At 52.4% G+C, this 16,579-nt stretch overlaps 5 protein-coding genes across 5 annotated transcripts; 4 read left to right on the top strand and 1 right to left on the bottom strand.

The window, feature by feature from the left end:
* Positions 1–3,661: 3,661 nt before the first annotated feature.
* On the bottom strand, positions 3,662–4,455 carry An06g01390 (uncharacterized protein; the record flags this gene model as incomplete). The annotated part of the gene is made up of 4 exons (XM_001390924.3): positions 3,662–3,753; positions 3,827–4,021; positions 4,082–4,201; positions 4,275–4,455. 4 exons carry the CDS (start codon positions 4,453–4,455, stop codon positions 3,662–3,664), a joined length of 588 nt encoding a protein of 195 aa, XP_001390961.1.
* A 540-nt stretch (positions 4,456–4,995) lies between these two features.
* On the top strand, positions 4,996–9,418 carry An06g01380 (uncharacterized protein; the record flags this gene model as incomplete). The annotated part of the gene is made up of 12 exons (XM_059748066.1): positions 4,996–5,017; positions 5,119–5,867; positions 5,919–6,126; positions 6,181–6,226; positions 6,277–6,671; positions 6,723–6,811; positions 6,866–7,403; positions 7,459–7,578; positions 7,750–8,137; positions 8,193–8,613; positions 8,669–8,840; positions 8,898–9,418. 12 exons carry the CDS (start codon positions 4,996–4,998, stop codon positions 9,416–9,418), a joined length of 3,669 nt encoding a protein of 1,222 aa, XP_059600809.1.
* A 984-nt stretch (positions 9,419–10,402) lies between these two features.
* Positions 10,403–12,081, top strand: An06g01370 (uncharacterized protein; the record flags this gene model as incomplete). Its single annotated transcript, XM_001390922.3, has 3 exons — positions 10,403–10,465; positions 10,531–11,710; positions 11,768–12,081. 3 exons carry the CDS (start codon positions 10,403–10,405, stop codon positions 12,079–12,081), a joined length of 1,557 nt encoding a protein of 518 aa, XP_001390959.1.
* Positions 12,082–13,317: 1,236 nt separating this feature from the next.
* On the top strand, positions 13,318–14,576 carry An06g01360 (uncharacterized protein; the record flags this gene model as incomplete). The annotated part of the gene is made up of 3 exons (XM_001390921.3): positions 13,318–13,341; positions 13,432–13,929; positions 13,995–14,576. 3 exons carry the CDS (start codon positions 13,318–13,320, stop codon positions 14,574–14,576), a joined length of 1,104 nt encoding a protein of 367 aa, XP_001390958.1.
* Positions 14,577–15,334: 758 nt separating this feature from the next.
* Positions 15,335–16,577, top strand: An06g01350 (hypothetical protein [truncated ORF]; the record flags this gene model as incomplete). The annotated part of the gene is made up of 2 exons (XM_059748064.1): positions 15,335–15,539; positions 15,616–16,577. Coding segments are annotated over 2 exons (1,167 nt in total), but the record flags the coding sequence as incomplete, so codon positions are not given.
* Between the last annotated feature and the right edge of the window lie 2 nt (positions 16,578–16,579).

Below are 16,579 nucleotides of genomic sequence, written 5' to 3'. Positions count from 1 at the left end.
ATAAGAATATAAGGGTAAGGAATGATAATATATCATGAAACGCGATATAAAAAAAGAAATGAGAATAGGAGGAGAAAAAGGAGAACGATCTGAATCCACCACCCCGGAACGAATCAGAACGGATCTAGATTTTGGGGGGGAAGGAGACAAGACAGGATAGTACGGAGAAGATAGTCGAAGTAGTCGTTTTAGTGCTGGGGAGCTTAGGGAAGACCAGCCGTCAAGCAAGTCAGCCGTGGTTACCAGGGCGAACGGGGGGGTTCAAGCAAGTGGAAATTAGCGACCAGCCGGAAGTGTCTCGACTCTGGTCCAAAGGGTCTGGGGCGGACTGTTTGCGGGGGCAAAAGAGCCAGCAACAACTCCTATCCGTCCGGCGCGATGTGGTGCTTGTCGTCGTCGCCTGCAAGTCGGTGCACCAACACAGCAAGTAGTGAGGAAATGGACGGGTTAGCGGGTGAGACTAGTACGATTGCGCTCGCAATAGTCGCCGGAGAAGTCGGTGCAGGAGCAGGAATAATCAGCAGCCGATCAGAACGCGTCTCGGGGGTTATTATTTAGTTTCCCAGGGAGATTGGGCCCCACCGGGTCAAAAGGCGAGGGAAGAGAAATGGATCCAAGAAGTAATAGTAATAAGGGAAGCGGAAGCCAAGTGAGAGTAGTATAATACTACTACTGAGGGAGGTAGGGGCAGGGAGAAGTAAGTGACAAAAGATCCGGCGGCAGGTAGATCGACAATATAGTTAGTAGTGAAGGGATCCAACTCATCCACAAACTCAGGAGAAAGCGCAGGAAATCCTCCGATGCAAGTTCAACTGTTCTTGCTTGTTGCCCGCCGTGATAAAAGGGGGGGAAATGATGGAAGCTATAATTCAGTGCCGGTTCCGGATGACGTCTACACCGGACAAAAGCACCCAGTTGTTTGGTGAAAGTCTGCGACGGTATGACGCCCAAAGGTTGGAACGGAATCCCCGGGCCCGACTTGACTTCACCAGATCCTGAACTAGAACCAGCCAGACACACACATACACACAAAGAGTCATGCAATCACAGCTGAGATTCGCGAAGTGGATAGTTGTAGATAGTTTGCTTGTGATCGTGGTCGATCGGAATGGTCTCCTTTTCCAGAAAAGGACCACGAATGATACCGCATTCGTCGCTAATTAGATTCGACTTTCAGAATAGTATAAAAATAACTTCTCCACGGAAATGAAGAGAATAAATATTAATAAAAAAGGATCTGCTCCTAAGGAACACACAGGCAGGCAGACAAGACCAGACACACAGATAGACACTGTTAGTAGTGCTGGGGAATGGAAGTGGGTTAATGCCGTTGCCTGTTCCCTTGTTCAGGAGAGGCGAAGCTGGCAAGTCATCGTCATCACTTCCCCTCCGCCAACATCATCACAGTTCGTATCCAGTTCAAAATAATCATAAGGGTCCCCAGTAGTAAGCGAGTAGTAATCGACTCGTGAACTATTGTTGAGTTCCTCCCCCCCCAGCGAAATCATTCTGCCTTTCATCCTTGCTGTTTGAGAAAGACAGTGAACCTACCGCGCAGCACCACTAACACTCACTGAATGGCAGATTAATTCAAGGCCGGACTGAAGGAGTGGCTTGTTCGGTCTGCACTTACCTCTTCTGGGCAAGCAAGGCTGGTGGGTGTGGCTATGCTTGCATCTGACTGGCTGAATGGGCAAATTGCTTGGCCGGGGATTGTCCGCTGGGCCAATCAGTTTCCCCAATACATACTCATCTAAGCGGAATTGGCAGTAATCTCAAAATCAATTCATCCACATAGTTACAAAGTAACATTGTAACCCTCTCCACCAGCCCGCTCATCGGGAGGTTGGCTTTTCTAGCGCCGGCGCGCAATCGTTCTTCATGGCTTCGATGGAGTTCCCCCTTTTCCCTTCCCTAGGTTCCCATCCCCCTCCTGCCTTGCCCCAACACGGTGGCAACTGTCCTTCCCTCCCTCCACTCACGAACTGCACGTAGAGAAAGGGAAAAAGGAGGCTGTCGGGCCGATCGTCGTGGTTCTTGTCTTCCCCTTTTGGGTATCGTCAAGGCAGCAAACCAGAAAGTCCGACACCAACTTTGACCCCTCGACGTCATGCACGGTTCATCATGTTCATGTCGATCCGGATGGATTTTCCTGGCGATGGGGTTCGACATGGGATTTTCTTTTCTTGTTGCAGTACTTTGTATGGATACACACACCTTGCCTCTGTAACTCGCTTACTTTCCTACTCAGCTGAACTGCTGTGGCTCAGGTATTCATGTTGTAAGCGTCGAACTTAAATCCTTTAAATGTACTTCTAACGCAATCATGAGCCCACCACCGGCATTCTCCATATCAATCTACTTGACGTAGCTCACTACTGTAGAAGTACTAGATTGTGCGAGTGTAATCTGCAGTGATGAGAATAGGGAGTAGTAGGGTCGACGGCTGGTCCAGATTTAGTACTTGGCAGTAGTCTACTTCATAAGCCAGCACTTACTTACATATGCACATACTACGTACTGGGTAAATGTATAATGCATAGCGAGCAATTGATCAGTAATGGCAAACAGACTATTTCTGCCACCTTAGTACTAGTTCTTATCCATCACTTTCTATCAAGCTATCCAATGAACATTCATTGACGGAACTTCAAACCATATCCCAGTTGCTGATCCGATGAACTCCGGCTGGTTCAAACCTTCAAAGGGGGATGTTTGGTTCCCTCCCTCCCCGGGGGAAAGGTGATATCATATTTTCCCCTGCATTTGATTATCGTGCACACCCCTTGTATCAATGTCAATAGATTGACAGACTCACCACTACTCACCCTTTCTCCCCCAGCACCATATCACCAGTCTCATGTCCGCGGCTGTACTGCAGGTTGTCTTTACCTTACTTGGTACTTGTTTGTTGACCTGCCCACCAAACCAAACTTGAAACATCATCTTGCTACATGATATCTATCTACGTAGTGCAGGGAGAGGACAGTGAGAAGTTCACTTCATATTTCGTGTGACAGAACGGCCACATCCTTTTTGGCTGGGATTGGATAAGCCGGCCGCGTGATTGGCTGACAGACTGGCGGGTTCAGCTGCCCTCCCCGCCTTCGCCGCAATCGATCCCAGCAGCCAGCCGGTGTTTGTGCTGCGCTGGTGGTATCAAGTTATCGGCGGTGTCACTGTCACCTGCTTGTGCTGTTCGTCTTACTTACCGATCCCATGGAACCTTTTCCAGGGCAGTGAAGCGTAGGATGAGAAAAAGCAAACTTGCATATCGCCCCTGCGGTGAACAAGTTGTATTAATGATAGTTTGAGTGTTAGCTGAAGTCCTGTCTACTGACCGGGCACCTGAGCTGTCTCTGCTATGCTATGCTATGCTACCCCTCGCCTCTTACAGCTTGGCTGCTCTCGGTGAACAGATCACGCATTGATGCTATGTAGAGGTAGCTAAGCGCTATATCTATTTTCGGAAATTGTAGCCGGTCGGTGCCACATGTAGTACTTCTCTTATGATAGAACAGGAAATGAAATCTTCATTGGTGGAGGTGCCATGTCGGCTAGCTGAACGGCATCGACTGAAAATAAGAAAGATGTAGTAGTTTTACACAACGAGACTGAGAATTGAGGGACTGCGCAGGAGAGATATCTAACAAAACCATGTTCATGATGCCGGAGCCGTTGTGGGAACCTCGATACCGTATGCCTCCTTGATTCTCTCCGCCCGTCTCTCGGCGTATCCGGGGCCATAAATACCTGTGTAACCGGGTTAGCAACGTCGTGGGTTCCCTTCCAGCAGACGGAAATCTGCCTCCAGAAGTAAACGTACCTCGTCCCTCGCCCAATTCGGCAAGGGTCTGCTCTGCGGGAATTCTGTATGTCTTCCGAAGCTGCTCCCGACGCTCAAACTCGTCGATATCGGTGTTCTTCTTGTAGCCGAACAACGTTCCACCGGTGTATTCGAAAGCGCCCGTGGCGGTGGCCAAAGCGACGCCGTAGCCCAGGAGGGCGGGGAATGTGCGAGCTGCGGACCTGTCAGAACCAATGCTTGATCAATTGAACGGTCGGATCGCGGGCAACAGACCTCGGAGACCCAGGATGGCGCCGGAGAAGAAACCTCCCAGAGCGACGTTCCAGTGGTCTTCCTTCTCACGAAGGTTGGCGGATGCGGTCTTCACGAATTCGTAGGTACCTCCCATGGCGGCTGGACGCGAAAATCGTTAGCAACCGACTAAATCCAAGACATATTGCCCAAGCGTCCACAATTGCATTCATACCGAAGATACCGACGGTACCACCGCTCCGGATGAACACGCCCAGCGGGCCGACGTTCTGTCTGGTGAGGGTGTTCTGGACGGCCGAGGCGAAAAGACCCGCTCCACCAGTGAGCATAGTGGTCTTCATCGATGCCGCGATCGCATCCTTGGGATGGTAGTGCTCTTCGTGGTGCGGAGCCATGGTGGCGGTTGAGGAGCTGGGGATTAAGCTGTGGCTGGCACTCTCGAATGTCGTCCGAACGGAGATGAGATTCGATGAATTTGGGACCTCGCGCTTTCTGCCCCACCAGACCGCCTTCCCCAGGTTCCCAGCTTTCCCAGTCCGTTTGACCAGAGCATCTGATCTATGCCCAAAACTCTCGATTTTCTCCCTTGGCGTGCGGGCATCGCTCTCTATCACCTCCTGCACGCTCGGTGGTCGTCTTTTGGTGTTTCTAAAGCTGTTCGCGTTGAGAGTGGCAGGTCGTTCGCTGGGAACTTGCCGCCTGCTCTGCCTCACTTGCTGCGGTGACTCCCCGCTGTTGAGACGATCTAACGGTCCAGCTTTCTGTTTCCAATAGAATCGAATGTGTTCAATACGATAACGTGGATCATCCCTGCAAGAGAGTCGCGTCGTTATCCTTTGTTTAAATTACGGACTTTATGTGAATAACCTCACAGATAGCTTTAGAGTTCCTTTGCTAAGGTTCGCCGACAACTGTGAGCTCATAAGAGCCTACTCATGTCGTCTCCGCTGAAGCCTGGTATGCATCACAGTCCCCTTGAGTCCGGATCACTTTTTCAGAGTCCGGAGTATCTGCAGTGAATGCGCATCTGAACTGATGATGGTTTCTTCGTCTTCTAGGCAAGACTGCCCCACGTCTTGTGCAAGATATCCACGACTATGACCCTGTCCATCCTCCAGGCTCCGGCCGCAACCTGCTGTCGGAGGTCCCCCCGGTCTTCCCCGATCACTATATTGGACCATCAGAGTTCATATCGCCTTCAGCATGCCGTCATACTTATGTGATCAAGTCGAAACAGAGCTTCCTACCAAAACCAGAGCAGAGAAGCAGCTCAGGCAACCCCACCAAAGTATCAGCGATATGCTCCAAGTGCCGATACCATCTACAGCTGGTCGTGACATCGACACCTGGGATCGGCAGCCAGAGTTTGCCGGGACACATACACCATCTGGTTTATAAGTCAGGGAGGCAGAGAGGAGGTGCATCGGCAGAAGAAATCACACCCAAGGGCCAGGTGGCGGAGACATTCCATTATGACTGCTCCTACCTCACTTGTCCAGCGGCAGTGTCCGTCAGAATTGTCTCTCCTGTGCTCCATCCAGAATGGGTACAACTCTTGACAGATCCTGAGTTGCTGCAGCAGCGAGCAGATGAGGCGATTCAAACACACCCCGAGCGCCTGGAAGGGATAGCCCGGCCGCAGCCCATCAATGTCTTGGAAAACTTGCACGCATATATCAGCAATGCCTTTAATCCCAGTCAACAGAATAAATCTATATCAGCGATTAACAAGAGGTTCATAACGTGCTTCGGTGTTGAAGGGAAGCCTTGCAAAGACCTGTTAGAATTTTTGGGGTTCTCCGTCAAGGTCTGTACATGTCTGCCGATTGCTGCAATATCATGGCCTAACTCTATATAGAATGAAGGTTTTTGGGAGCCCCCGCGCCCCAACGCCTGGGCGGAAATCCCCTACCAGGATCAACTCAAAATCTTCCTCGATGATGTTCTACATGAGCTTGCTGTACTCATCGAGCAGCGGCCAGTGCTTGAGAAGAAAGGCCATCAGGTGGATTTCTCAAACAAGATAGCAAGGGATGACCTCTTGAATGCTCTGGAAGCATTAGACTGTAGGTCAAATAATCACTCTTTCGGAGGCTGCATGCTTACCAAGCTTCTTTAAGACCAGAAGGCTCTCAATGTCGACACATTTGAAATGCCCCCTGCTCCGTACGTACTATACAAGCTTGACCTATTGACGTGGACTGACGCAGGTGTAGTTACTATGAAGATCTGGGCGTCGTGGAAGATATGTCTGCGCAATTGATTATTGAGGCGTTCAATCGCCAGGTCGCCGTAGACCCTGGTCGCATGCCTACATACCTGAAATGCCTCAAGGCGATAGGTAGCCTTAGAGGGGGCTACGAAGCTGACGCCATTGATCAAGCAGTTCAGGTGGCTTATGCCGACGGCAAGTACACTGATGACGACGTCATCAATGCTTACAAGTACTTCGGTTTAACACACGACGACCCGCGGCTTACTGAGGACAGCATCATTGGGACCTTCCATGCTTACTTGAGCTCCACCACTCAGGAGACAGACTCACGCAGAGAACTGTGGAAGATAGGCGACAGCAGGCGTAGTGAGCGCATTAAGTCAGCGGCTGAAGATAGTGAGATCTCCTTACGACGAGCGTTTGAAGTCCGCAGCTAACAGGGTAAAGGAGTGGCAACTGTTGAGCAAGCCCAAGTTTACCTTGGCGTCAGCGAGGAAACAAGCGACGACTTTATTATGGCCATGTATACAGCTAAGGTACAGCGCTGCCGATTATGAGTTTGTGTAGATGTGCGCTAATGTTCTTTCTAGGTCAATGACACTCCATCGAGCAGGGATCTCGCGCGCCGCGCCGTTGAATTCATTGCGGAGGCGCGGAAATCGGATGCTCTTCGACACTTCGTCAGGACTGGCGAGATGACGGCCGGTGAGATGGATATCGGGGATGCCTACCGGCTTCTTCAAATCCCCGATCGTACGGTTGATGAAGCAGCAATCATGGCAGCTTATACGATTTGCGTCGACGAAGCTCCGGGACAGGCTGAAACGTACAACCAAGCCTTGCGTATAATTGCTAAAGACAAGAATAGCACTCTGCTAAGCAGTATGGTCTCTGGTGATGATACAAAGCCGGACCGTAATATGTCGGATTGGCCTGTTGGATTGCAGAACATTGGCAACACATGCTATCTCAATAGTCTACTACAATTCTATTTCTCTGTGCGCCCGTACAGGGAGATGGTCTTGGATTTTGAGAGCTTCAAGATGGAGTTGACTGATGAGAGCCTGAGCAAGAAACAGGTGGGATCTCGCAAGGTTTCCAAGAAGGAGGTGGAACGTTCACAAAGGTGTAAGTAGCAGTATTTCACTTGATTTACCGCATAGCTAACGCTGATTCTATATAGTTCTCAGAGAATTACGGACGCTCTTTTCCGACATGATTACTTCCCCATCCTCTCATGTCACGCCGGGCCGGGAGTTGGCGCGGTTGACATTGATCAGTCCTTCCAACGAAGCAGCGATACGTCGTCGGTCTACAATCTCCGCGTACAGGCCCGCCGGTGCCTTAGGTGAAATCAACGGCATGCCGGTACTAGGACCTCTTGGGCCGCCGCAACCGATTCCGGAGAAGCAAGTAGAGAATGAGACGGAGAACCAGGCGGTTACCGAAAGCGAGGTGATTAAGCGCTCAACAGTTAGCGATGTCGATAGCGAGGCCACACTTGTCTCTGATGGTGTCAAGAATGACATCAAAGCTCCCCCGGTTGACGATAAAGAGAACGAGCCACCGGCTGATCTGGACCTGAATGACGTGCAGAATGAGCCAAGTTCTGATTCCGCTGACATAGGGTCCCCCGGCGATACAACACCCATAGACAATGTCGAACCTTCCAATCGACCACCGCCAGTGCCTCCGCGGCCCACCCCGCAAGTTGACCCCCAGAAGCAGCTTATAGAAGAGGTAGAGATCGGAGCGCAGCAGGATGTGACGGAAGTCATCAACAACGTGCTTTTCCAAAGCCAATGTGCGATTCGGCCCATTGCTCATTCTCCGGAGGGTGAGCAAATTGATCAAGTGAAAGAGTAAGTTAGGAGCCTTTTGGGCACGATTATTTCAAGACTGACGCCTTGTCTGTAGTCTTTTTTACGGCCGAACCCGATCTTATATTGCCTCAGAAAAAGGCGTCCGGTCGAAAGAAGAGTGGTGGTGTGACATCAAAATCGATGTTGCAACTGGCCCGCGCGACATTTATGCAGCCATTGACGGTGCCTTTGACGTACAGAAGGTGAATGTGGAGAACTCGGTGGCTGAGCAGTATGGTGCTATCAGCAAGCTCCCGCCAGTGCTTCAGATCCAGGTTCAGCGTGTCCAGTTTGACCCCACGACGAAGCGCTCTTTTAAATCCACTCACCATCTTGGATTGAAGGAGACGATTTATCTCGACCGATACATGGACTCGCAACAACCCCAGTTCCTGGACCGGCGACAGCAGTGCTGGCAATGGAAAAATTCGCTCAGAGAGCTCGAGGTGCGCCGCGCGGAGTTACTGCGCCAAGTGGTAGGTTGCGACCGCATCGTTCGTTGTGAGCCCAGACATCTAATTCTTATTCTAGGATTCCGACGGCATGGATACGGCGGGATTACTCAACAGCGCTAAGGAAGTACTCGAAGATTTGGCAGCTATGAGAGAAGAGCCCGATTATGCAGAGGACGCGATTGACTTTGACACGCAAATAATCACCGAGGTTGATCAGCTTTCTCAAATCGCAAAGGCTGACTTGAACTGTACGTCCTCGCTTCCCAAGATTCGGCCTCTGGTACGTGGGCGCTGACCTGAGACAGATGTCGAAAACCAAATCCAGGAGACCCAGGACAAGATCTCCGCTCAGTTCGCCGACTACAAGTACCTCGCCTATCGCCTGTATGCCGTGTTCGTCCACCACGGGTCCGTTTCCTTCGGCCATTACTACATTTACATCTTCGACTTCGAACGGAACGTCTGGAGAAAATACAATGACAACTATGTCACCGAAGTAAACAACCTGGACGAGATCTTCAAGGACGAGGGACAGCCCAACCCGCCCACGCCATACTTCCTGGTATACGTCAACGACGCGATGAAGGATCGGCTCGCCAACCCGGTCTGCAGGGAAATCTTGGAAGCTTCCACGGCGAATACCAATGAAGATATGGACATGAATCCACCAGCGTACGACGAGATCTGGACGGACCAGAGCGGATCAGGTACGGTAGTCGATCACCCCATGACGGAGGCTAAAGACGATGCCAATGCGGGACACGGCAAGACTGCTTGGGGTTGGCCACCGAAGACAAGCACTGACTTAGATCATGTGAGGTGGTAGGCGCAGAGGTCAAGCCGCCGGTCCGAGACTCGACAATGAACCCCCTTAAACGCAAGGGCCTGGGCGATGAAGGAGGCTGAATCCATACTAGGTCCGGACTTCTAGGGAACGCCTACTATACAGCTGTAGCGGTAGAATGCAGGATTGGCCATCATGATCGAGCGAAGACTATAGAGTTGGATGATATGAGGCGGGGAAGACTGCGAGAATACGGGCTATTCTTGTGATGATATTGCTGTTCCGTTTGATTTGTGCGGGCGTGTAACTTTTCTGACGATATCCTTTGTGCATGCGCTAGCGGAGATGTTGTCATGATTTCCTGTACATAGCAGGTGATGTCCTCCATCATGATATTTGATGATAATGTACCATGCCATTTGCTGCCGTGCGTCCCTTTCAGATAGAAACAACCCAATCTATCTATCTCTTGTTACAGTGACAGTCAGTTTAGTCATGACATCGGCGGCGGGTCCGAAGCGGGCCGCGGATCGGGATCGGAACGACAGTCGGCAGCATAAGTGGGGGAGGAGCTGCCCTGCAGGCTGGCTGACGGTCGCATGTACATACATGGGACTGAGGCCATTGCACTAGAAGACCTTCACAGACGCAGGCAAATGAGGTTTACTAGTTCGTAGAGATTAAATATATACATTCCCATCATTGAGGTGCGCGAAATAGGCTAAGTCAAAGGGTCCAATATCCTTAGTACAAGTCATGTGTGTTGGCAGCACAAGTGCGGGGAGAATTCCGGGGAAGGCGGCATGGCGGCTGGTGTTCCGCAACTCCGCATGTGGCCGTCCTTATCCATTCCTCATATAACCTGCCCTTCTCCGCTTCCTTCATGTTCCTCTAATACCTTCATTCTTCAGTTTTGTATCTCGGGGGGTGATTGTCAGCTCTGGACCCCAACGGCCCTCGCGCAATTTGATCGCCATTGTAACTAATTGAAACTGTATACATATATACATCTACTCGAGGTCCATCATGCCGTCACAAGTGGCGACATGTCTGCGCCTTGCGCGGCAGTTCTCCGCTGATCCTAGCAAGGTAAGGATTCCATATGTCCTGTATTTACGTGGGAATGATGGTACTGACAAACGCACTTGTTCCAGCACCAACGATTTCTCGCACGTGCTTTCTCCAGCAGTATTCGACGACCCGAAATCAACAAGGTTGTCTCCTCCGCAGACCTCGCAATCAAAGACATGAAGTCCAACTCGACACTATTGGCTGGTGGCTTCGGTCTCTCCGGTGTTCCAGACACCCTGATCAGCGCGGTGCGCGCCAATCCCTCCATCACGGGATTGACAGTTGTCAGTAACAACGCCGGTGTGGACGGAGCGGGTCTCGGTCTCCTTCTCCAGTCCAAGCAGATCAAGAAGATGATTGCTAGTTATGTGGGCGAGAACAAGACTTTCGAGCGCATGTACCTGACTGGAGAGATTGAGCTCGAGTTGACCCCCCAGGGTACCTTGGCGGAACGTTGTCGTGCCGGTGGTGCGGGCATCCCGGCTTTCTATACCCCTGCAGCCTGTGGTACCGTTGTGCAGACGGGCGAGTTGCCTCTGAAGCATAACTCTGATGGGACTGTTGCGCTCTACAGTGAGCCCAGGGATGTTAAGGTCTTTGATAAGAAGAGCTACGTCATGGAGGAAGCGATCAAGGGTGACTATGCGTTTGTGAAGGCCTGGAAGGCCGATAAGTTGGGCAACTGCCAGTTCCGCTATTCTGCGGCTAACTTCAATGGTGCCATGGGCCGCAATGCGAAGATGACGATCGTCGAGGCGGAGCACATTGTTGAGCCGGGCGAGATTGAGCCCGCTGCTATTCATCTGCCGGGTATCTATGTCAAGAGGGTGATTCAGAGCACAGCCCCCAAGAACATTGAGAAGTATACTTTCGCCAAGGAAGAGGGCGAGGAGGCAGCTGCCCTGGGTAAGGGTGATACTGCTGCTAAGCGCGAGCGTATCGTTCGTCGTGCGGCGAAGGAGTTCAAGAACGGGATGTATGCGAACTTGGGCATTGGCATGCCCATGCTGGCGCCTAACTTTGTCGATCCCTCTGTGGAAGTCATGCTGCAGTCTGAGAACGGCATCCTGGGTCTGGGTCCTTACCCTCAGAAGGGACAGGAGGACGCCGATCTCATCAATGCTGGCAAGGAGACGGTCACACTGCTGCCTGGAGCTGCTTGCTTCGGTAGTGATGAATCCTTCGGTATGATCCGTTCGGGACGGATCGATCTGACTATTTTGGGCGCGATGCAAGTCAGTGCCCGGGGTGACTTGGCAAACTGTAAGTGGAACTTATACAATGCGTTCTGAAGATTGTCTGGCTGACGAAGTTTGTTAGGGATGCTGCCTGGCAAGATCAAGGGCTTCGGTGGTGCTATGGACCTCGTATCGAACCCCTCCGCCACCAAGGTGGTGGTGACCATGGAGCACACGGATAAGAAGGGCGGCCCTAAGATCGTGAAGCAGTGCGAATTCCCCTTGACCGGAAAGACTTGCGTCAGCCGGATCATCACTGAGCTCTGCGTGTTCGACGTCGACTTCACAGATGGACTGACACTGGTTGAGCTGGCCGATGGAGTCACCGTGGATGAGGTGCGGAGCAAGACGGAGGCACCCTTCAAGGTGGCTGATGATGTCAAGCCGATGCTGTAGATCAGATTGACATGATAATCACTGCAGTTCTGTATAGCCCGGCGTTGTCATTTCGACAACTGACCTGATTTTCCAAACACCATATATGCCACGCCATAACCGAAAATAATGCCATTGAACAGATACCAATTTCTTAACCCAAAATTACACTATATATACAAGGTCGTAAAGTACAAGCCAAGAACCTGAACCATATTTTTGTAATCCAAAGCTTCTCCCATGCCATCCCATAGTACTAATACAACACCATAAGAAAGGTCGCCACCATCACTCTCCCTTACTCTCCCCCAAGCGCCCTCTAAACTCCATATACAGCCTATTTCAACCTCAACAACCCACCCAACCTCTTCTTCAACCTCCCCATCCAATCCCTATCCGGCGCCTCATCAAACTCCCGAATCACATTGTCATAATGATCCGGGTTACTCGCCGGTCTGCGCAACCTCGGCGACAGGGGGTACCGTCTCGCGTACCGGTCTTCAAGGAGTGAGGATAGCGCGTTGAGTGATTTCTCGTCAATGTTGACTTTCTGTAATTGGCCTTCTTGTTGGGGCTGTTTCTGGGAGGTTTGTTCGGTGGATGAGGGGAGGAGGCAGGCTTGGAGATAGTTCTGGACGGAGACGGATGAGGGTCGCACTTTATCTGTTGGCCAGTGTTTGAGGAGGGTGGTAATTCGTTGCTGTGGGTGTTTTTGAGTTAGTTGGTGATGCAGAAGAGGGTGGGATTGAAGAGAGTTTGGGTTTGGGTGGTGAGGGTGCACGTACTGTGTTGGATGCCATGGTAGGCTATCTGTGGATGAGATTTGTGTGAGTGTAGTGCGAAGGTTAAGAAGGTCGAGAAAGAGTAAAGCGTTAAGAGATACTGTTCAAGGTGTCTGTCTAGATTGTAGATGTAGATGCAGCTCGAAAATCAGCGGAACTGCCTGAGGCGGCAAGGCGGTCACGGTCACGGGCGGCGGCAATCCGGACGCGGCAATCCGGCTCAGCCACCGCATGCTGATTGATGCTTGCTGCCTTATTGCCTGACCTGGACTTCTCTCCTCTCGTCATCTCCAGCTGATCGTCTCCTTCCCATCTCCTTTGTAACTCCCCCCCCTCAAAGTCCCATCCACGTTCTTTGCGCCTCCTTTTATTGTCCCTCCTCTAATATCTACTTCTGACGCCGTTGATTTCTTTTGTTTCGTCCCCACCGTCCTTTACTCCGCTCTTTCCCGGTTTCCCGCTCGCTCAGCTCGTCATGAGCTCGCAGCGTTATCAACGGGTATGAGGCACCCACGTTCCTGATAGAAGCCGTCGGGTCGGCATCTGGTTGTCAGAAAAAGAAAGTACTGATACATGGGTCTCTATATAGGTCAACGCCCGCGATGAAGACGACGATGATACCCTCCAGTCACACTCCTCTATCCCTCTCCGACCGACACCTTCCTCCCCGCCTCCCTCATTCCACTCTCGTTCCTCCTCCCCATCATCTAGACGCCTTCTCCACGACGATCCCCAAAGAGACCATGCAGACCAAACCCTGGCAGATGCTTTCGGTGATGGCAGCGACTCCGAGTCCGATGACGAGCCCGACGATCGTCAGCGCTTAATGCGGGCTCAGCCGGATTCCCGCCCGGTGGCGGACACCAGCAGCGCCGCTGCGGCTGCGTCTTCTTCTTCAAGCGGCTCAGAGCAACAGTCTGGCGATTCGCGCATCGGTGGAGGTCTTCCTCGACGGCAAACAATTCTGCCGTCCTTCAGTACCCCCAGTTCGGGAGCGGGCCGGGTGATCAGTTCGTCGAACGATGGTGTCTTTGCTAATCTGGCGGCTAAGCCGGAGCGCGGGGAGAAGAATGAGGATTTACCTCCGGTAGGTTGATTTCTTGGGGGAATTTGCGATGGAATAATGTTTGCTGATTATGTGCTGTTCTATAGTCCTACGAGGAGGCCGCCGCAGATGCTACACCGCCGTATTGGGAAACAACAATTCTCGCACCGGGTATCTCTTCGGACGAAGTCTTTGTGGATGGACTGCCGGTTGGATCGATTTTCTCGTTTGTCTGGAATGCTATGATCTCTATGTCGTTCCAGTTGGTTGGGTTCCTCTTGACCTACTTGCTTCACACAACGCACGCAGCCAAGAACGGCAGCCGGGCTGGTCTCGGTCTCACGCTGGTGCAGTATGGCTTCTACATGAAAGGTGGTAGTGAGTCGAAGGGGTCAGATGAAGGAGGCGCCGATTATGTAACACCACCGGACCCGAACAGCCATAATTTCGATCCGAATAACGTTGATGGTGGTGCGGGTGGTGATGGTGGAGGCGGTGCTGTGTCCTCTATCACCACGAGCGAATGGATTTCATACGTCCTAATGATTGTTGGGTGGTTCATCCTGATTCGAGCTATCAGCGATTTCCTGCGGGCACGCCGTCACGAGCAGCTGGTGTTGCAGAGTCCTGAGCGTGGGCTTAGCGTTCCGGTCATTGCAGAGGGCGAGCGATCGGAGACGGTTGTCTAGGGAATATGGGAATCTTGGTCTGGTCTGGGTACAGTTCACTTGGGAGCATACGGAGTTCATTTTCCTTCCTTTGCACGTTTTCGTTATTCTTATAATCGGCCCTACGATCCAATGGTAGGATGGATGGGAGCCTGCAGAGCATTGGTAGCCTATCGTTTGACCGGGTTCATCTTTCGTTATTTCCTTTTTTCCCACCATTTACACATCGTGGTCGGCTCCAGCTATTGCACGAGTTACCGGACCTGTAGTCTAGAATACCTTGTTATCTTGTTTGCGAGATACCTTTGGCAAGTGAATCCAACTGGAACATTTCGACTTTGATCCCTTCAATTCCTCGTGTCTGTACGACTTTCCTCGTAGTAGACCGTTTTAAGACATTTGGGCCAATTGGGTGTTGCCTCGTTCCGATTTGCCTTCAGCAGGCAGCCTTATTTTCGGGACCCTTGAATGGAAGCGTCGCCGCTGAAGATCGTCGGCCCTGCGACTGGGGATGTTCCCCGTCGCCCCGGTGTACCTGTTTCGCAATCCTCAGTCTATTGTTCTGCTTGAACTTGCTGCCCGATGCTGATCGTCTTGGCGGTCTCTCCGGTTTCTCCGCGTTGATCTTCTTGTCTTCCGCTCTCCTTCTTCCCCTTCCTTTCTGGTCTTTTCCCCTTGTAACATCACCAGTGGTTCCATCTCGCTCTTCTTCTCCTCATGCCCATTCTAATTCCGTTCACATTCACCTCCCCGTGACATCTCCCCCCGCCTCTCTCTCCATGACCAAGGTTGACTCCGCGGGGGATGGGGATTCCGCCCCGATGGCCGCCTCGCCGCCGAGTCTCCCCAAAGCCCCCGTCGAGGCTCGCTCGCTGTCCTCCATCACCGCAATTGCATCCAATCCCCCCGCCTACCCGCGCAATCCTACCCAGAAGAAGTTGGATCCGTTGGTGCTGTATATCGTGCGGGTCCCAGGCAGTCGAGGTATGTCGTTCACCTGCCATTCCGATCGCTCAGGAATGCCCCGCAGAAGCGGTGGCACCAAACATGCATATGATAGATCAACTGACCCTTGTTTTCTCCCGTCCTTTAGATGTCTTCCTCACCCCCTTGAAACCCGCTACCAAGTCCAGCGTCTCTGCCGAAGCCATCAATTCCTCCCTATACTATTTGCACGTCGCCACCCCAGAGGATGATGTCTTGCTCCAGGAATACGAACAGGAGCGCGAAGAGGAGGCTAGGTTGCGGAAAGAAGCCCTTGGAGACGAGGCGGAGGCTCCTCTGCCTTCGCGCGAGTTTGCGCGACTGAACAATGTCCGGCGCAAGCCTGTTCCTGGCGCGAGCGCGCCCAAGGTCGATGCGACCGCACCTCCTCCTGCGCGCCCTCGCCCGACTTCCTGGCAGTCGCAGGGAGCGTCCTCGCCGTTGAATCCAGACCTGCAGCGCCCTGCCCTGCCTCCGCGTCCGAGTTTCCAGGGCCCTGCTCATGCGAATGAATACAACCCTGTCACCCCGCCTTTCGCGCCGGTCAATCGTGACCCCGTTCTCGAGTCCATGCCGCTGGAAGATCCCATGGCTGCGCGCCCTTCGCGGCCATTGCCTGCTGTTCCGAGAGAAGAGCCCGTGTTAGGACCGCCTCTAGACCCGCTGCCGGCGAAGAGGGCCAACCGATGGAGCACTGCGCTGTCGGGGTACCTGGCAAAGGGCCAGGAAACGTGGAAGGAGAAATATGATGCCATGTCTGGAGGTCGAGCGAGTCTGGATTCAAGACGACCCCCGGTTAGACCGCATTCCGCTCATGGAAGTCCATCGCATTCGTTTCTAGGGTCGCCCTCTAGGAGCCCCGCGAGGAGTCCCGCGAGAAGTCCGGGCCAGTCACCTCGCCAGAGGCCGCATGACAGGGTGGTGCCCGAACGTCCGGGCTTTCATATCACTTTGATTCGTCGCGACCCTACGCATGGCAGTCAGTGGAATGTTGCGACCATGTCGACTCCCCGGATGGACGGTGGGCCCATCGACATCGA

Source organism: Aspergillus niger (genome assembly GCF_000002855.4).
Source record: "Aspergillus niger supercontig An06".
Taxonomy (NCBI): Eukaryota; Fungi; Ascomycota; class Eurotiomycetes; order Eurotiales; family Aspergillaceae; genus Aspergillus; species Aspergillus niger.
This window is presented reverse-complemented; position numbering and strand designations above follow the sequence as displayed.